We start from the raw sequence: 21,576 nt of genomic DNA on the forward strand, positions 1-21,576 counted from the left end.
CTGGGTGACTAAAATTGTTGAGGGAACTGTATTGCAGTATAATATTATTTGACAAAGAACTAGTTAGTGAATGGAAGAAACAAATTGGTTTAAAGAAACAAAGAACATAAAAAATTGAGGTTAAGTAGGGGAATGAACACAGTGAACATACGGTGAACACAGAAAACATGTAAGAAAAAGTTGATGAACAGAGTGAACATGCAGGGAATATGAACTTATAGAGAATATGAAGACATGATAAAGAACATAGGGAATACAAAGAATGAACACTGAACATGTGAAGAACAAGCTAAGAACATTGAGAACATGAATATTGAGTATAAAAGTTATACAGAGAACATATGATGTACATGAAAACATGACAAAGAACATAGTGAACATACGAGGGAAAATGGTAGAAAAAATTTGAACTGAACATGCTGTGAACATTTGTAGAACATGGAGTGAACACAGAAAACATGGAAAAAATGTGAAGAACACAGCTGAATATAGAGAAAATATGCAAATACAGTATGATTATTGAAGGTTTGGATAAGTTGGGGATGAGAAGGTAAGGGAGGGAAAGGGTAAGATGAGATGAGATGAGATGGAGGAAGGTGGGAGGGGGTGAAAGATAATTACACAGGTTGGGGTTATGTGTGTACTCGGATAAGAGTTAGGCTGGAGACGGACTTGATGGAATATATATTTATGTCTGATGATCTAAGGCTGAGAAAATGGAGCTTGGTTAATGTCCAGATTAATTTTACTACGTTAGAAAATAAAGAACTTGTACAAATGAACTAAGTTGGGGGGACAAGAGTTGAAACTTGATAACTGAACTGGTTTTTATTTACTATGTCTGAAAATGTAGTTGGGTGTTTAAATCTCAGGGGGATTTGGACTGAGAGTAATGAATTTACATGAGTGAACTTGGACAGAGGACAAGAGCTAGAGTTTTATAATTGTTTACTTCATATTTACTATGTCTGAAATACAGAGGGTAAAAATTTCAGGGGATTGGACTGCTAGTAGCGAAAATGTGGTCTCTGTCAAATTTGGGTCTTCAATTGGACTCTGATTAATTTCGATCAAGAACTGGACTCTGAATATTTGGCACAAAGTAGACTCTGGCGAATTTTAGGGAAAAACTGAACTCTGATGAATTTTGCTATTAAAGTAGACTCTGGCGAATTTGAGCATAAACTGGACTCTGATGAAAATTGGGTATAAAATGGACTCTGTCAAATTTTCACAGATTACAGGACACTGATGAAATTTGCTCTCAAAGTAGACTCTGGCGAATTTCTGTTGATAATTGGACTCTGATGAAATATGAGCTAAAAACTGTCTCTGACTAATTTTGCTCTCAAAGTAGACTCTGGCGAATTTCTGTTGATAATTGGACTCTGATGAAATATGAGCTAAAAAACTGTCTCTGACTAATTTTGCTCTCAAAGTAGACTCTGGCGAATTTCTGTTGATAATTGGACTCTGATGAAATATGAGCTTAAAACTGTCTCTGACTAATTTTGCTCTCAAAGTAGACTCTGGCGAATTTTCGGTATAAACTGGACTCTGATGAAATATGAGCTTAAAACTGGGCTCTGTTCAATTTTGGTCTTTACAGATGAAATAGCCGTAAATGGATATAAAACTAAATGTTATGGATAAGTTGTCTGTTTTCCTTAACAAAACATCTAAGACAATATTCTCTGAAAATGGTCCTTTTTACAAATTCGGTCATAAACATATAAATAAACTTCTATGATTATTTGAAACTCTGAAAATAGTTGTAAGGAAATAGGAGGAGAGAGAGAGAGAGAGAGGGACGGTTCAGATATTATTATGGAGAAGATAAGAGGAGACCTACAAGAAGCGTCTGGCTGGTGGGGCGTAAGGTAAATAAAGGTGACGCGAGAGATTGCGAGGTAAGGGGGGAGGGAGGGGGTGTGAGGTACGAGCCCCTGAAAACCCTGACTTACAATGATAACTTTCTAAATTTACATGAATAACTAAGGCTTACATAGACGATTTTTGTAAGTTGAAAACATGTAAAATATGTCCGTAGAGTTATCCTGGAAACCCTAAAGCGCTACATACGTTATTTGAATTTCTCCTATAAGGCCTTAACAAACTTCTAAGTCTTGGAAATTATTTTTCTCATAAGAATTCCATACTTCTAAAATCTCGGAAATTACTCACTCTTAAGAAATCCTTAATTCCAAATCTGTGACTCCCCAAATTCACCTGAAAACCCCGACATGCTACACACGATATTTGACCTGAAAAAAAAAAATCGTCTGTGGACTGTACAGTCCACAGGGGTCCTCCGCCCCCAAAAAAAAAATCGTCTGTGGCTCTTCCTCCCTACTACTGTGGTGGTGGGGGGGGGGGTGGATTAGGGGAGTGCAGGTTAGTACGATAAGCATGATTCAGAATGATGGAAGGAGAAGGGCTCGTATGATCAATTGACTTAAGGGCCACCATCTACAGTGGCCTCGACGGGGACAGGACGGCGGCGCCTTGTCAAAGGTCAGCCTTCCTACTCCCCCCCCCCCTTATTTTTATTGAGGATTTGTCTTGTGTATATTGTGAACAAGAGGAATGACTCGGCATTTACGACTTGAGTGGTTGAGCGGGTTCATGGGTTAATCCCCAATATGAGAGGAACAGCACACCTATTTTCTGTGTTACATTGTGGCTTGTTGAGCTTGAAGCTGTTGTCCAGCCTGTCTATGTCAAATATTGCATTTTAGAGAAGTGGTCTGTATTAATAGCCTCCAATTTGGTCAGTATTATCATTTTTTTTTTGTTTAATTTGTAATACTGACCAAGTTGGAGGTTATAAATACAAAGCACTTCTCTAAAAGACTTTACAAAGTATAAAGCAATGCATTAAAATAGTATTACAAAGGCCTCGGCTGTTAATTATTTATTTATATATCTACAAGAAGTTACATTGGGTTTCTGAGAGTACATAGCATGAAGTGTTTACATTCTTGTAAAGCCACTAGTACGCATAGCGCTTCGGGCAAGGCCTTAATCTAACAGATAATATTAAGGAGGTAATTTCTAGGAAAATTTATAGGCTAATCTATCAAACTCTATAACAATTTAAACATTTATAGTGTTAGTCCTTCAAAGATTCGTGGTAGTGACAGTTGAACAAGTTCTGGCATGATTGTTGTTGCTGTCTTGAACTTTCTCCAAAGCGGAAAATCATTGATGTGTTTTTGAAGTGAAGTTTCCATATTAGGACACAGTAGGCCAGATGGGACCACAACAGAGACTCGTACAGTTGAATATTCAATGTTGTTCGTTTAAGTCAAAGATTCGTTTAACTATTCTTAAGGATTGTTTTCATATTAACTGAGTCCCAGATGTTCAATGGCTGGTACATCATAACTCCTAGGTAATATTGACTTAAATTTACCAGAGGGCCACCATTTCTCCATAGTGCCCTCTACGGCAACAGGAAGCCGGCGGCTTGTCAAAGGTTCCCCTACGGTTCCTGAGGAAATTGTCTATCTGTATTTTGAGTGCGCAAACTGCTGCATTATGACATTAAAGGTAGTTTGATAATATGCACAACGTGTCTTGTAGCTAAGCTAAAGGTGACTTGTAATGTTTAGCAACAAGTCACCCTAGATTGTTTAGTGTGTTGACGACGACGTTTCGGTCCTGGACCACTCTCAAGTCCACTTGAGAATGGTCCAGGACGGACCGAAGCGTCGTCATCCCTTCACCTGCTAGTGTGTGGTCTGGTCAAACTACTTCAGCCACGATATTGTGACTCATCGCCTGCACTTAGTGTGTTAACGACTAGGACGATGGAGTGGTCATATCAGGATGGCAATTGTGCAAATAAATGTGGAAGATAATTGTTTCCATCTTGTTTTCTCTGCGATATAAAATAGTTTCACCTGTAAATGTTTATTTTTGACAATGTAACCACTAGACTTCTAACGTTGGTTTGGTGCTCATAGACCATATACTGTACTTGAGTGGTTTTAAGCATGTTGTTTATATAATTTAGGCCAATACACAGCTAAATAAATTAATAATACACAGTACGTTTATCTAAGATTAGCTAAAGGTTTGTTTTTAGTGGAAGACCCTATTAAGATAATGTGTTTCTATGTAACTTTAAAAGAACATTGATGCTTAACAATAGCCTCATGAGTCGGAGACAAAAATGTATTCCGTTAGGCTATTGCAGTCTTATCAGTCTTGCCTACTCGCTATTGTTGTTACAATCTGTAATTAATCTCCATTGCAGTTTCACCTTTTCCAGTGATTGGTTCCAGTGTTCTTGAAATTCATAATTATATTTTCCTACTCGATTGTATTTGAAATAAACTGTTTATACTTACCCTGGTGCTACATAGCCTTCCCTGTTTGGTGCATTCTTTTGATAATTACTTATACTTGCCCTAAATATATGTAAAAAATATTTTTTCAGAAGTGTGACACGTGTGGACAAGTGTTGGATCAGAGGAGTCAAGGTAAAGTGCTTATTTAACAACTAGTTCTGGGGAGGAGCGGGTGGAACTAGATGGACGTAGAAAACTTTACATTCTTGTTACACTAACACTGGTTTGTGCCTCGGAGAGGCTGCAGGATCCAGTAAGTTCAGTAGAACTTCGGTTTCAACTCCTTTTGACCATGTCGTAGCTCAGTCGATTACGGCAGCGTCTGGGATGCTCTCGGATGCAGGTTTGAATCCTCGTCCCGGCCCTTGTGGATTTGTACACTCTTGTTAGCAGGCTGAGAGCTTTTCTTTCCCATAGATTTATTTATAGAAGAGTTAGCAATAAGTCGGCTGGGTTTATTAACGTATTGTTTTTAGGTCCCATTTAGATTATGCAGTTCAGTTTTGATCACCATACTAAAGAATGGACATAATTCACTATAACACGTCAGTTAGGATGACAAAGTTAATCCCGTAAATTAGAAAGCTTCCGTATAAAGAGATGTTGGAAAAACCTTAACTTGACATGATTGAAGTGTACAAGTGGATGAATGGGCATAACAAGGAAGTTATTGATAAAGCTTTAAATGAAGATAAGTTCAGATTTAGGAAATACCTGGGTAAATACTGGTTTGGTAACTGGGTTGTGGATTTGTGGAACAAATTACTGGATTATGTGCAGACGACGAGTCACAATAACGTGGCTGAAGTATGTTGACCAGACCACACACTAGAAGGTGAAGGGACGACGACGTTTCGGTCCGTCCTGGACCATTCTCAAATCGATTGTGGATCATACTACTGGATCACTGGATCCATATTACTGGATCATAATAGGCATAGGAATCTTCGATAGGTTGAAGCTTAGGTTAGACGTATATGAATGAGTGTAGGTGGATATAAATAGGAAGTGCCACGTGCTGGACAATAGGCCATCTGCAGTTTCTTGACTTACGTTCTACTAGTTTACACTCAGAACGCGACTCTCCAATCAGCTTACATCTGTATCCTCAATTGCTGCTAGGTGATCAAGGGCGAACATTTAACCTTGAATGTTTAATACAAACCAAATGATGGGTAGCAAAGATGTATGGTAAGGAAAAAGCTGGGTAGCGAGGCAAGTTTTGGGGTAGTGAAGAATTAGAATATTGTTCAATGTGGGTGACAAAGACTTGCTGTGAAGAGTAGGTAAAGAATAAATTGAGAGATAGGAGAATTATCTCAAGAACCTTAAGAAGAATTATCTTAAGACTTGGACTGGCTGGCATATGCATTATATCTCATTAATGCATATGCCAGGGGGGGGGGAGATCTCCCCAAAGGCATAAACTGCTAGGTCAGGTCATCCACAAACCCATATCCAATGACTCCAAGGTCATGGGAAGCTTGACCTTCCCATGAAGTTGGAGGATTGTTGTTGGGTTTGTGGATTTGGAATGAGGGAAGAAGCGGGCTGGATGAGGCAGTATATGTCTTGGGAAATATTTGAAATCATTTCATTTAGAGATGACTGTGAGCAGAAATGACACGCTATAGTAGTCATTTATAGTGAAGATGATAATGTATTTTCCAAATGAGAAAAAATTATGCGTGGCGAAAACTTAAGTTGAGATAAAAGTATGTTGTCAACAGCTCTACAATAAAAGATTTCATTGTGGAAGAGATTCCCGCCCGAAAGGTCGGCCATCTTGGCGCGCAGTTTGAACGCTCCTGGCTGGACTTACTTTCCACACCTCGCCTGGAGCTCATCTTTGAATTCAGCTGGCTTTTTTGGGCCAGTGTGTGCTCACTGCAGCTACCCAGGGGCTCACAGCATCGGGGGAGGCCGGAGCCTCCCTAATGGACGCCATATTTTGGAGCCAAATTCTGGCTCTATGCACGTATTCGCAGTTTGATATAACGACTTTTTATTCCCAAAATATGCCAAGTGCTGAAAGCGGCGTTTGGTCACATTTGTCCCAATCCCCCATGCAGTTTTCAAAATATCCCAAACATCCCAGTTTCGAGTCCTAAGCCATATTTTGGAGCCAAATTCAGGCTCTCTGCACGTATTCGCAGTTCGAAATTCCGACTTTTTATACGCAACATATGCCAAGTACTGAAAGCGGCAGAGAGACATTTTGCACAAACTCCCCTGCAGTTTTCAAAATATCCCAAACATCCCAATTTCGAGGCCTGAGCCATATTTTGGAGCCAAATTCAGGCTCTCTGTACGTATTCGCAGTTTGAAATTACGACTTTTTATACCCAACATATGCCAAGTACTGAAAGCGGCGTTTGGTCACATTTGTCCCAAACCTCCCTGCCGTTTTCAAAATATCCCAAATATCCCAATTTCGAGGCCTGAGCCATATTTTGGAAACAAATTCTGGCTCTCTGCACGTATTCGCAGTTTAAAATTACAACTTTTTATACCCAACATATGCCAAGTACTGAAAGCGGCGTTTGGTCACATTTTTTCCCAAACCTCCCTCCAGTTTTCAAAATATCCCAAACATCCCAATTTTGAGGCCTGAGCCATATTTTGGAGCCAAATTCTGGCTCTATGCACGTATTCGCAGTTTGATATTATTACCTTTTATACCTAACATATGCCAAGTACTGGACACGGCAGTGAGTCACATTTTGCACAAACTCCCCTGCAGTTTTCAAAATATCCCAAACATCCCAATTTCGAGGCCTGAGCAATATTTTGGAGGCAAATTCTGGCTCTATGCACGTATTCGCAGTTTGAAATTACGACTTTTCATACCCAACATATGCCAAGTAATGAAAGCGGCATTTGGTCACATTTGTCCTAAACTCCCCTGCAGTTTTCAAAATATCCCAAACATACCAATTTCGAGGCCTGAGCCATATTTTGGAGGCAAATTCTGGCTCTATGCACGTATTCGCAGTTTGAAATTACGAATTTTTATACCCAACATGTGGTATATTATAATAATAAAAGGTAAACAATTGGTAGTTTAAGAAGGAGCCATAACAAAGTGGTTTAGGCTACCAATTGTCCCTCCCATTAGTGTGTAAGAAGATTTCAGGCAGTTTACAAATATATACAGTCCACTCAATTAATTCTTACTTAGAAATATAAATAAGACATAACTTTATCTTATTAAAGTCAATTTAAATAAAGAGATTAGCTGCCTGGTGTTTGCCCACACAGCTCTGGTGCCTTTCGTTCGACTCCTGCCCTCAGTTTGTATGTTGACACTGGCTTTCTCTCTCTCCAGGACCGCCGTGATCGCTACTATCTTCGCTATCTTGCGTGGTCCTTACAACATCCTTCCTCTCACCTCTGTCGTGCTTTAACTTTGACTCCTCCTGTGGTTCCTGTTCATCTTCATCGCCTCCCTCTTTCTGTCCGGTTACCACGCTTTCTGTTCGTATTTCTAATGTTTCTCCTCGTATTGTTCCTTGCCTCCGTGGAGAGTACCCCTTCCAAAGTTTTGTACGTCCTTGACCCCGCATCACTAAAACTTTTACCCCTCCTAGGGTTCTGAAACGCCTTTTCCTTGAGCACTTTTCTTCGCACTCCCACTCTGTTTCCATCTTCAACGAGGGGTCTAAATCTGCGGACAGTGTGGGCTACTGTTTTTTTCCTGACCGCACTTATATGTGTCGCCTCCTTTCGGAGGCTAGCGTCTTCACAGCAGAACTTTAAGCTGTTCTCTATGCTCTCCGTCTCTTGCTTTCTCATTGTCAATCCTCCTTTGTGATTGTAGTTGACTTTCGTAGTGCTCTCATGGCTGTAGGGTCCTTTAATCCTGTCCATCCGGTGGTCATTTATATTCAACATTGGCTGTTTCTTATTTCTAGTACATTTAAATCGGTAGAGTTTTGCTTGGTTCCCAGCCATATTGGTGTTTGTTTAAATGAGCGTGTGGATGCTGCCTCTAAGGAAGCTATCCGTTCTTGTCCCATCTCCCATAAAGGTATTCCTTACTCCGACTTTTATCCTGTTATTCATTCCTCCATCCTTGCCCATTGGCAGGGTTGTTGGTCGTCTGTAGTTGGTAACAAGTTGCGTACTCTCAAACGTAGTGTGTCCCTGTGTCCTTCCTCCTGCCTCCGTAACCGTCGGTGGGAAACTGCTCTAGCAAGTTGCTGATTGGCCATACTCGCTGAACTCATGGTCACTTAATGGAGCGCCACCCTGCTCCTTATTGTCCAAATTGCGTTGTCTCTCGTACAGTTGTGCATATCCTTGTTGAATGTCCTGACTTCCAGGATGTGCGTGTGTCTTGCTTTCCGACTGCCCCTCGCGGTCACTTGTCCCTCGATAGAATTGTTGGTGAATCGGATACTTTTGATATCGTTCGCCTTATGCGTTCTGTTCTCGTATTGGCATTCTTGGTGATATTTAGCGCCCTGTGATTATTTCGCAGTTTGAGGGTGCTATGTAGCCTCGGTTTGGTGCCTTCTTTGGATAATTACCTTACCTTTCACTGCATCAACTTTTGGTGAATGATGGATTCATACTCGAAGGTCCTTATTTCATCGTTCTATTTCGTTGTAATGTTAATGTGGTAGTTGTGATATGGATTGTAAAACCTTGCATGTGAGCCAGAACAATGTTATTTGTATATTAAGAAGAATTTGTCAGTCTTGTTACCATTGTAGTCTCCGTGGTGTAGTGGTAAGACACTCGCCTGGCGTTCCGCGAGCGCTATGTCATGGGTTCGTATCCTGGCCGGGGAGGATGTACTGGGCGCAATTCCTTAACTGTAGCCTCTGTTTAACGCAACAGTAAAATGTGTACTTGGATGAAAAAACGATTCTTCGCGGCAGGGGATCGTATTCCAGGGACCGTAGGATTAAGGACTTGCCCGAAACGCTACGCGTACTAGTGGCTGTACAAGAATGTAACAACTCTTGTATATATCTCAAAAAAAAAAAAAAAAAAAAAAAATTGTTAGAGTTCATGTAGATCTTTGTAAGGCCTCGATATCATTGTTTTTTTTTTTTACTCTATAAATCTTGGTGTTTGATGTCATCGATTTATAAGGTTTAGACCCTTGTGGTATGAATCTCGCAAAATTTTCCAGTCATTTCTGTTTAGGACACTTTAATTTGACTGTTACCATTGAGTTTCTACCATTGATTCTGTGCCTGTTTTTTCCCTTTTATTCTTTCATATGGTACCTTATCAACAGCTTTAGCAAGCAAGTGACATGTGTACCAGAAGTCTTGTTTGAATAGCTGGTTACCATTTCCACAAAAAAGTGACCAGGTTTGTTTTTAACAAACCAATGTGTTATTACAAGATGATTGTCACCTCGCAGATGCGAGGTGAAACTAATCTGACAGTTTTGTGCTTGGTTATTTCGAAGATTTGAGTGACATTTGAAATCTAGATAAACTTGTTATGAACATCTTTTAACTTTAGTAATTTTGGCTGAGAGTTCATTTAAGTTTGGATTAAATTCTAGGCATGTGGTAATTATAAATTTTAGTTTGTAAGGCTCTTCCAGTTTATGGTACTTTTTACAGGTAGTGTATAATACACTACTATCCTTAATTACTTCTATTCATCAGCTTGAAACATTTGTGGTTATGGGATGTCTGTTGTGAATAATGAAATTTTCATTCAAAATATTTGGTAGGACAAATCAAAGTCCAGGAAATAAGGCAGACTGGTCATGTCTAATATTAGTTTTTCTTATACTAGAACTTTCAGAGTTGGATTTTACTTTTGACAATAGGTAGTTTCTTACTTTCCTATCAAGTTTTAATATCTAGCCCATTATAATTAACTTCTGATTACTGGAACCACAGTGTTCCAGGTCTGGCATTTAGTAAGGTATTGGTGAAAAACCATATTGTATAGATGTTTTAGTTTGACATTTAAGTCAACGTATTTTTTTTTACAACACTTCCACTAATCTTTCAATGTTGCTTAGCCTTAAATGTAGTCCATACAATTGTTAAGTTTAATTTTGGTCAAGTGTAAAATTAAGATACTTTGCAAATTAGTAATGTTAGTTTAGATTTATCAGCTTAATCCAGTTTGGCATATTACATGCAGAAAACTCTGAAGTTAGTGATGTCAATTAATTTTTCACTCTAGTAAGTTATTTATAAATTTCACAAGTTCTTTGCATCAGTAATTTCCAGCATGATAGAATCTTTGCTAATTTCAGGATAAAGTACAGTATAAAGTTTCATTGGAATATTTATTTAATAGTTTACAGTGTAACATCAGTATTGTCTATTTCAGGTTGTGGGAAGCTGCTCCTCCTAGATTCAATCCACTGAAGACTCAAAGATCATCAAAAGGCCAGGGAAAACCAGAGTACCAAGGACAACATCCACCTGTAAAGGAAAAATAAAGTATATCAAACAGGGACACTCATTTTATTAACGCTAACACCTATCTATAAGCACCAAAACCCCTAAGTGCCAATCTTTTAACATTGGCTCAGCAAGGCCTACCCCTTACTTCCATTTGAGGCAAGACTTGTTGGCTGAAAGAGTGCATCACATCTTTTGGTTTAGTGCCCAACATGGTGTGAAGCCTATGTACATCATGTTTCAGGCACTAAACCTCTGGATGTATCCACTCTTTCAGTGAACAAGCCCTGTGGTGATTAACAATGTTTGCACATTGTTAAAGGTCCCTACACCTATGCAATTCTAGTCCATCTATTGGATGGGTAGTAGAGCAGGGCTCTGAAAAAGCCAAGCCAGGGAAATCTGCAGGACTGCCTGGTCCCCTTTATGAGATGGGGTAGGATCAGTACAAACTGCATCAATCCCTGCAGGTTGTAACAGTAGGACTTTGGTACACATCTATAAATGGACTAGATGAATGAAAGTAAATTAATTAGTTGACATAGCTAAAACACTTAATTCCACATACCAACTTTCGTAGATTTGCAGAGTAGAACAACCACACTGAAGCCAGTCAATGCTTTGATGACATTGTAATCTTCCATACCACCTGAAACATTTACCCAAATTAGCTTGTTAAACAAGATTTTACATATGCAGGTTCCTTTAATCTTACAATTAAGATTGTTAGAATTCTCCTTTAATGCTAATCAAGCAAAAACATTAAATTTAGTTTGACTAACCATAAGTACATTAAAGTCAGCAATTTATTTTATCTACATGTAAGCATCATTTCAGATTATCTTCAGCCATAATGAGTGATTGTTTAAGTTATAATGTTTACTACCACACTCGCCTAATTCAGAATGTCAAGCAATTAACACCTTCAAACTCAGGGCTGAAGTTCGACTTTCTCATCAATATTCTGGAAGACAATATCTATTTAAGCTTCAAATAAATAAACTAAGTTGAAGTACAGTTACCATTCAATATTTAATTTGTGTACTATACCATCATTAAATGATTCTTTAATTTATGAACATAGCCTTTTAAACTACAAACGTAGATTAAATCCTTGATGTCAGTAGACCTCCCAGTTGGGATTCTTTTACCATGTTGTGGCACAGTCTTAAAGCACATCTGGGATCCTCCGACATAAGTTTGAACCCCTCATCACAGCCCTCGTGCATTAGAAATATCACATTGTGATTTGTGTAATTTATTAATGAATAATTTCTAGCCAAATAATTAAGAACCATGCAACCAACTTAACACCAGAAGTTAAGCAAACAAATTAAGATTTAAATAAAACATTTCATAAAATCTTTAACTTGCAAATTTATGCCGTTTAACAGTTAGTGCCCAACTTTACATTCACAAATTTAAAGTCCCATTTATTCTATTCAAAGCACAATTCTTGCAAGAATTAACTTTAGGATATAGTACCCACTAGTCAAGGCCTTAAACTAGTTTCAATTTACCCAATTTCAAGGCCCCTTCACAATTTCAATAAATATTTAGGTAAAAATTATGTAAACACATTTTACCTATTAAACTAAATAAACTTACTTTGGCCCTCTAATTCTGACAACTATGCTACTTTCTGTAGCATTTAACACTTCCAGTGATTGTTCTGCAACTGTTCCTGAAGTTATGTTGGAAGGACCTTCTACAACCTGTCAATGGAACATTAAATATGGTTAATAAGGTTTTGCATAGCAATTTCATTTTGTTTAACTTTAAAATATTTGTCATTTTAAAGTTACACTAACAAATTATCTACTTCCCCCCCCCCCCACCATATCTAATTTATAAATTAGAAGATAAAGCACTTTGAAGTCCACATTTAAGGTTTATATGCTACAAAATTTGTATTTCAAATTTATAGTTTACGATTCCTCTCCCCCATATATCTTTGGTAACATGTATTTGAAACATGCCAAGCAAACTCAAGAGTTGTTGCTATTTATGTCAAAAAAAAAACAATACGACAGATCTTTCATTCTTGTACAGCCACAAGCATGCGTACCATTTAGGCCAATAACTTTATTCCATGTTACCCCAGAACACTAAAAATTTAACTAGGTACCAATTTTACACCATTAAACAGATGATACAGTTACTCGCCCAGGATTCATGCCAAATCACTCTTGCTTGCTTGCGGATCAAATGGGATTTAATTTTAAATAGATAAGCAAACTGTACACAGATCTAAATGTATTTGCCACTTGTAAAGAACTTAAACCTCATTTAGTACAAATTTATAAAACCCACCAAACCGGGAAAGCTATGTAGTACCACCGAGTGTGGAAGTTTAAGGCACGAGATTCAAGAACGTCTTTAAGGAAAAAATGAAGATTAGAACCACAGCTAACAAGTGAGAACCCAGTTCGGTTGTGACCTGCACTGGCTCCACCACCAGAGTACCACAGAGGAGAAGAACCTGCTAGTCATAGGGAATGAGCTTACCCACAATATTGCAAATCTTCCAAATCTGCGGCAGAGGAGTATCTGACGTAATGGAGGAAACACTTCCAACTCTCGCGCCTCGCTGTCCAGGTGGTCCAACAGGCCACTGCACTTTCTGAAACAAAATATAAGAATCAGCCATCTGCCAGCGTCAGTCTTTTCCAGGCTGCACACTTACAGCCGACAACCCTAGCAACCCGCAGTCCCGGGAACGCACTTCCGTGTGCCCTGGGAGGTAGAGCAAGGAATAGAGGGTAGCATCGAAGACTAATGAAAACGAGGAGGGTGCAAGGAAGAGGTAGTAAGGAGAGGTCACAGTAGCACGGAGGGTGAATAGGTTCTAATCAGCTTTGGCAAACTACCACCTAGGGAAGGAGAGGGGAGGGTGAAAAGACAAGGGAAAACAAGGATGGTGAAATGGTCACTTATAGAGGTCATGAACCCTCCATGAGATATCCAAGTACAGAGACGATCAGAGAAAGATCAAGACAGGAAAGTGAGACTCACAGTCCACATGGGGTGGGCTCACCAGAATTCAGGGAAGAGAACGAATGGTTCGAGAAGGCCGCCTCGGGTGTGTCAACATCACCCCAAAGGGTATGTCGACAGTTTAAATAACCCAACAGGAACACCAGCTCTGTTAAGGAGTCCTGGAGGTTCCTGACATCAGGAAGGGAAAGAGGGACATTTGGGGGAAAAATTTAACAGACTACATTTTACTCAAAAACATGGCCAGCAAAATAATGGATAGCATATGGAAACAGTAGGACAAAGAGATTATCAGTACGAATCAAGAGACCAATATAGTTATGGGCCCCAGCAAGATCAAGGGGGGGGGGGAGGGGAAAGGGAAGAAAGGAATAACCACGACAGTTATCACGACGAGCACCAAGCATCGGCTCCCAGAGACAAAGTGGTGAAACCTAAACAGAAATTGGAGTTCATGAGAGTTAGCATAAAACCCATGAATATTCCATTGAAGAATTGACATCAAAAAAATAAAAGGACAGCAACAGAACAAAGAAACAAAGGTAAATAACACAGCATATTAAAAAAGTTAAAGATCAGAATAAGGTTTAGCGGGCCATGGGTTAACTTAGTAAGAATGGAGGGAAAAAAAGAGCAGGACACCAGAGGCAGATTGACAGGGTTCAGGGAGGGGGGGGGGGAGGGGCTGTCAAGGCCAGGAGGATAGGGGGTAGAAACTCTAGGTCAGCAACCAATTGGGCCAAAAGAAACTTCCACATTAGGGACAGGGGGCCCCAACCAATAAAATGGGGAGTAAGCAATAGTTAGGGGGCGAGGAAGAAAGGAATGCCGTCTCTTTTCTTACCCGCAGGAGGAGGAGGATGGAGAGGAGCCAGGCTTACGTTTCTGACGGACAGGTGTTCCAGTAACATCGTACTGGCCGACTGACTAGGGTCTTAAGTGAAGAATGGGAGTGAACAACATCAAGATTGCTGGGAGGATGATGGACATCAGCCTGGACAGACAGGCGACGTGGAGGGCCAAGAGGTAGTGGGGAGGGACAGGAAGGATCGGGGAAAACGAAATGACTTGGCAGACAGGGTAGGAAAAGGAAAGGGGGGGGGAGGGAATCCAGAAGGAGATTCACGAGAGATACCTTCCGACCCAGGACGTAAAGGAACGGGGAAGGTGGTGGGCATGTTCGGGTCCAAGGCCTAGAAATGGTTGTGGGACAAAGGTGGGAAGGACGAGAGGTAGAACAACGTGCGAGCATAAGATACGCCAGTGAAGGGGTGGACACTGCAAACCGTGTCTTGCCTCGGGAAAAGTCAAATGATCCTGGTGTTTCAAGTTAAGGACTACTTCAAGCTTTGAGTCGATACACGTGCGAGAGAATGTAGGGTGGGCCTCGCTGCAATTCAGGTAGCGAGCCCGGGGGATATGAGCAATCGTCTTAGAGTGGCTATCGTCCCCACACAAGGGGCAGAGAGAAACGAAGACTTGTGCATTTGAGGGCACCGTGCTCGAACTTGCCTCACTTATTGCAATGAGTGAGAGGGGGGATGTACTCTTGAACAGGGCATCCGGCACCAGCAAGAATGATAGGTGGCTGAAGGGTCTTACTATCAAAAGGTGATACTATAAAAAGGGAGGTTTGTTTTTAAAAACCAATGTGTCGATATTACAAGATCATTGAATGTGAAATTATGAAAGATTGTCACCTTGCAGATGTGAAGTGAAACTAATCTGACAGTTGTGCGTTTACCCCTCCCCCCCCCTCTACTTTACGTCACGACAACGACAGCCAGAAAGGGAGATGGACCTCATTTAGTAGAAACCTTATCACTAATATCTACAGTATGGGCAATGATAATCTATACAATTGTGTTCTATTAACGTTATTTTTTCAACTTTTAGCTTATGTACACCTACATTAAGTATCCTAATATACATGAACTTTGGTAAAGACTTACTATAATGCCTTGTATACTTTAAGTTTGATGTTGGCGACTATATTACCAACAGGTAATATATAAATTAGATTTTAACTACCTTCAAATACAAACATTTGCTATAATAAAGTAATTATAAAATTGAAAACCAATATAATAACCACCCTTTCACCAAGTTATGATCATTATTCTAATTAACACAATGCTGTACAATATTATAACTACAATATTTTCCAAAACATTTATTCAACTTGCCGACTTCAATGCAACAGGAATCTATCTTATCAATGTGGAGCGGTGATTATTCCTTCAATCCCATGCACCACACTACAAACTTACAACCAACGTTTCTAAGTTACGTTTGGCTTTAACAACTACAGCCAAGTTGGGAAAAAAACTGCCTTGCATCACCTTGTTGCTCAAACAAGGTAAACTGCCCAGAACACCAATATATTTATAATCTAGTAACAAGTAAATTTGTAGTCAAGACACAGATGGTGCCAAGAACCTTATTAAACATTCCAAAACACTGAAAAAGCTCGTTTCAATAAAATTAGAGAAACTACTCTAAAACACCACAATATCACTATTTACAATAAGTGACTTCAACTAACCCAGAGTTTTTAATAAAATTTAATTTCAATACATTGCAACAGCCATTTCAGATAATGCGTCTCCACCTGTCAAGAGAAAATAAATACATTTTAGTATACTTTGTTACTATTAAGCTTACAAATTATGAACTTTGGTACTTTAATATTCATAAAGTGCTCTCAGTATAACAAGTCGCATTAGAAAGTTTATGAAACTTGCAATAACATTTGCACACCAAACCAATAGATACAAATTAAAATAATTACATAATAAATTTGACCATGCAAGGGAAAGTTTCAAGAATCTAGTAACATTGCACTGATCAATGTCACATTTACCATTAATCTCACCCCTTGGTCTGACATTTAACATCTGACGGCCATTATGGTGTGTGCAACGAACATTTTAACAACCATTTAATTTTTATTATGCAACATACTAGCTAAAAAAAATTACTGAACTACCAGTAAGGACAAGTTATGAACTGCCTTAGCTACCTCATCCCTTGTTGGATTTTACCTCAATAAATTTATTTCAATTAATTGATTTTCCTCAGCCAATGGATCACCTAAGACTTGTGTACTTCATTGACAATAGTGTATGATTACTACATAGACTATTGAGCATGTATATCGAGTAGAGATTAATCATTACAGTGGCCAGTTTTCCATAAGTAAAATAAGATTACCTCTTAAAATAACAGCAGCCTACAGCTTGGGGGTTACATCAAGAAGAGCAATTTGAACGTTTGTCATTACTACTCCAACTGGTATGGCCACAATCAACTTTCTGGATATATTCACTCAAATTTTTAACAAAATTGTGGACCATAATTATTAAACTGCAGTACCACATTCATTGTGCATCAATGTTAATTGATAATTATACAATTTAGTAGAATCAATTTTGTTGTCTATGCCAAGATACTAGATTATAAACCTAATCATTGTCATGCCCTTTAAGACTGACAATACGTTAATGCTAAATTACAATAGGCACAACTTACAACCTTTAAAGTATTTTGACAAGGAAATATCTATGGGTTTGACAACTCTCCCAAGGGAGATACAAGCCTATGCTACACTTTAATTTCATTTTCTTTTAAATAAAAGTTATATTACCTAATTATTTACAACTTTCCAAGACCGAAGCTGGAAGATTCACCTCATGCTGTCAATCTTAGGAAACAGGTGCAAAGACTCGCAATATAAAAAGTAGCATTGGCATAATTAATAAAACTACATTTCACAATAGTAAAGACTGACTGACTACACAAATCTCCCTGGAACTACCAAACTGATTAATTTTATCTAAATTTAATGGAACAATTGCCTACTTTTGTAAGTACACTTTGCTCTGGTTATTTTTTGGTATCTAAAGTAGGATTCGGTCACCATTTCCATTAAATATTTAAAGTGTTGGTTCCCCCAAAATTATATAAACAAGGCTATCATGCAAATTTACTTTGCAAATTAAGCTCCTAATATAGGAGCTCCAGCAACTCTGGATACATGGATTTTTTTAAAGCTTTCCAAACCTACCACACTACTGCTAAGTTAAAGCACATTTAATAACTTACAATGGATAAAAATCAATAGTTTAAAAATAGTGAAAAGGTCTTACAAATTACTAAACGTCGCAGAAATATATATTCAATTTTTTGGGCTGACTTAAGGATGTTAATTCATGTTAAAGTGAAGGGTATGAAGCCCATACAAAAATGGTCATCAACACATTTGTAATTTGAAGACAAGCTAATTTAAAACTAAAGCTTAACATGTGCAGCATAATATAAATGCTAAAAATATTACCTTGCCGTAGATCATGAGGAGGACTAAGTCACAATCACCAATCAAAATTGCACGAGTGGTAGCTTCAGTGAGAAAAACCAACACCCTGAAAATAAAAGTTTACACTTTAGAAAGCAGTTATACAACACTCATTCGCCCAACTAATCATGCCAAGGCATGGACACTACCGATTTTATCTGCTTTAGAGGATATTTAATACCAGCCAATAAGTCATTCTTTATGAAACTGCTATTAATAAAAACGGTACATTGCAAGTCAGACAGGATGGTACCAATTTCTTCACACTGAAAATCTATAAGTTTGCAAAACTGTCAAGAACAATATGTTAAGTGCAACATTAAAATGGTTTAAAGAGAGACTACAATGCAGAACAAAACTAGAGATGCTTATCCCCCACCCACAGTTACAATCCAATGGAACAGTCCCACTAAAGCCACGAGTGCCAAGCTTTGCTGCCGTTTAAGATAAAGCTTTACAAAATAAGGAAATGGAAAAGAGGGGGTACCCGAGAAACTGCCAAAGGGGGGGGGGTCAGATTATCTGTACCTTTTACAGTTTAGTGTAGACTTTTCCTCCCCACAGGATCTGGGTCTTGTCCACTCCAACGTCGGCCAGAGTTGGTGCCGGCTGCTGTTTAGAATGGGTGCCATCTCATGCTGTACATTACTTCAGGAAACTAGTGCCTCACTCTTCGCCATAGGGTACATCAGCTCAGGACCTCACTAACATGTTGGGAGGCAGTCAAAGACTAGCCAGTCAACAACTTGGGCTGGAGAGCTGTAGCAGCCGAAACAATTTACCACCTGCAAATACAATTTAAAGTTAAATTTTACAATAGTAAAGAATAAAGATAAAGTAAAGATAGCGCGAAAGTGTTAACACTTTCGCGCTATCCGGACGCATCGGCGCGTCCCGTTTCGTCTAACGTTAAAATCAGCTTTTCGAAAATCTGGCACTTTAACAGAATTTTCTCTTACAGGTCTATTCCATTCTATGCTAAATCTGACTTCTCTGATCACTGTTCCCTAGCTCACTCCCTATTTCGATGTCATTAATTTGTGTTTCCCTGTTAGTTAACACTAAATCTAAAATATTTTCCCGCGTTGGTTCCTTAATGTGTTGCGTAAGAAAACAATCTTCAATTAATTCTAGAAAATCTTCTGCTTCACTATTCCGTTTTGTTCAACCAGTTTATTCCACTAAAATTAAAGTCACCCATGACATAAATACTGTTAGATCTAGATGCTCTAGATATTTCATTCCATAGATGCTTTGCTTCCATTCTGTCTAAATTTGGTGGCCTATATATAACTCCTATTATAATATTTGCTTTCTTTTAATTCTATCCAAATAGTTTCTGTGTGTGGCTCAGTTTTTATTCCCTCTTTGAGACTACATTTCAAGTTGTCCCCAACGTACATGGCTAGTCCCCCTCGTCTAATATATCTGATATAGTTTAAATCTATTTATTTTATGTTCAGCTAATAGTCCTCCATTTTCTACATTCATCCATGTTTCGGCATGTGCAATATTCTTTTTTTCTGTGCTGACAAGAGCATTTAATTCGTTAATTTTATTTCTTAGACTTCTCAGTGTCACTCAAGCACTTAGATCTGGGTCATTGGCCTCCCAGGCAGCTGTTGTTGGCTGCATGTGGCACCGGCCTGGGGGGGGGGGGTGGAGGGAACGTATGTTTATTTATTTATTTTATTTATTTAAATACAAGAAGGTGCATTGGGTTGTGAGAGTACATAACATTGTTCTTACATTCTTGTAAAGCCACTAAGACGCATAGTGTTTCGGGCAGGTCCTTAAGCTAACATAAGGTAAGATTTTAATAGGTATATTGTAGCAAAATTTGAGTTCAACGTAATAACTGATGGTACTGATTACTCTGGTGAAGTTGAATGTCGTAAGTACTAATACTGGGCGAGTGGGTAGCACAAGATACAGTGTGAGTGAAGCACAATGAGGTGAAACTATCAAACTGTGTGTGTGTGTGTGTGTGTGTGTGTGTGTGTGTGTGTGTGTGTGTGTGTGTGTGTGTGTGTGTGTGTGTGTGTGTGTGTGTGTGTGTGTGTACTAACCTAGTAGTACTTGCGGGGGTTGTGGTCCCGCCTCTCAACCGTCAATCTACTAGTGTACAAATTCCTGAGCCTACTGGGCTCTATCATATCTACATTTGAAACTGTGTATGGAGTCAGCCTCCACCACATCACTTCCTAGTGCATTCCATTTACTAACTTCTCTGACACTGAAAAAGTTCTTTCTGATGTCTCTGTGGCTCATTTGGGTACTGAGCTTCCACCTGTGTCCCCTTGTGCGTGTGCCACCCGTGTTAAATAACCCATCCTTGTCTACCCTGTCAATTTCCTTGAGGACTTTAGTGTACTCACCTAATTGTGCTTGCGGGGGTTGAGCATTGGCTGTTTGGTGTGTAAGCTGTGTGGTGACGGCGGTCACTTGGCCTGGCAGTGTAAGTTGTTTCTCCCACCTAATTACCAAGTGTGTACGGTACATGGCACAATACATACCACCTTGGTGGACGCAGGTGCTTCCGTGTCCATCCTGAGCCACAGTGTGTTAGGGTCAGATGTCAGGCTGATACCTAACAACAGGAGATTTACAGCGGTTGCATCCGCGCCCAGGATGCAACCCCACAACAAGCTGACCATCTCCTGAGTACCTATATTTACTGCTAGGTGAACAGGCGCATTCGGTGATAGGCACCCACCCATTTCGGTCCGGCAAAGGATTCGAACCCAGAATTCTCGAATGTGAGTCGAGAACGAACTCGACTGTACTACCGGGATCAGCCCGTCCTCCAAACAAAGACCCAAAAGTGATTCCATGCACCCGCCAAACCCCCTGTTTATGAATGAAAAACGGTTTACACACAACCCGTCCTCGACTCAAGTCCATTACATCCAGAGGTCGACCCCACAGACGCATTCATAAATTTTAACATGCTGTTCATTCAGAACAAGAATTTTCTCAAATATAAATTAATATTAAAATATATTAGCATATTGTACATATATAGGCATAGGTTAGGTGTTTAGGTTCGGTTGGTGATTATTTGCATTTGTAGTACGTGGGTGAAGCATTTATAGCGATGTGGTTCGAACAAAACTCGTCAGTAAAGCACTTGTTCCGGAAGTGTTCGAACGAAATCAGTTGTGAGTCGTGTGTAAACCGTTTTTCATTCATAAACAGGGGGTTTGGCGGGTGCATGGAATCACTTTTGGATCTTTGTTTGGAGGACGGGCTGTAACACACGACTCACAACTGATTTCGTTTGAACACTTCCGGAACAAGTGCCTCACTGACGAATTTTGTTCGAACCACAACGCTCTAAATGCTTCACCCACGTACTACAAATACAAATAATCGCCAACAGAACCTAAACACCTAATCTAACCTATGCCTATATATACACAATCTGCTAATATATTATAATATTAATTTATATTTGATTAGATTCCCCATTTGAGTGAAC

General features: G+C 39.3%; 2 protein-coding genes across 6 annotated transcripts in view; one reads left to right on the forward strand and one right to left on the reverse strand.

Moving 5' to 3' along the window:
* Window positions 1-10,799, forward strand: part of LOC138359921 (uncharacterized) — a 407,357-nt gene extending 396,558 nt beyond the window's left edge. Inside the window, exon 7 of the transcript XR_011226148.1 lies at window positions 10,671-10,799. The gene's annotated coding sequence lies outside the window, so the exon portion shown is untranslated. The remainder of the gene's footprint in view (window positions 1-10,670) is intronic.
* Window positions 10,613-21,576, reverse strand: part of LOC138359922 (uncharacterized) — a 40,318-nt gene continuing 29,354 nt past the window's right edge. Inside the window, exons 2-10 of one of the 5 annotated variants that reach the window (XR_011226154.1) lie at window positions 18,624-18,880; window positions 18,078-18,162; window positions 16,955-17,055; window positions 16,287-16,352; window positions 13,253-13,367; window positions 12,353-12,459; window positions 11,640-11,708; window positions 11,313-11,393; window positions 10,613-10,765 (exon numbers count right to left, since the gene is read on the reverse strand). Coding sequence is in view for 3 of the 5 variants with exons in the window: in XM_069319786.1 (XP_069175887.1) it covers window positions 12,380-12,459; window positions 13,253-13,367; window positions 18,078-18,162; window positions 18,624-18,727 (384 nt within the window). In the remaining 2 variants the exon portion in view is untranslated. Of the gene's footprint in view, window positions 10,766-11,312; window positions 11,394-11,639; window positions 11,709-12,352; window positions 12,460-13,252; window positions 13,368-16,286; window positions 16,353-16,954; window positions 17,056-18,077; window positions 18,163-18,623; window positions 18,881-20,611; window positions 20,700-21,576 lie in introns of those variants that run through there. The other 4 variants (XR_011226153.1, XM_069319786.1, XM_069319784.1 and 1 more) reach the window with 4 other exon arrangements.

The sequence above is a fragment of the Procambarus clarkii genome, chromosome 94 (assembly GCF_040958095.1).
Source record: "Procambarus clarkii isolate CNS0578487 chromosome 94, FALCON_Pclarkii_2.0, whole genome shotgun sequence".
Lineage (NCBI taxonomy): Eukaryota > Metazoa > Arthropoda > Malacostraca > Decapoda > Cambaridae > Procambarus > Procambarus clarkii.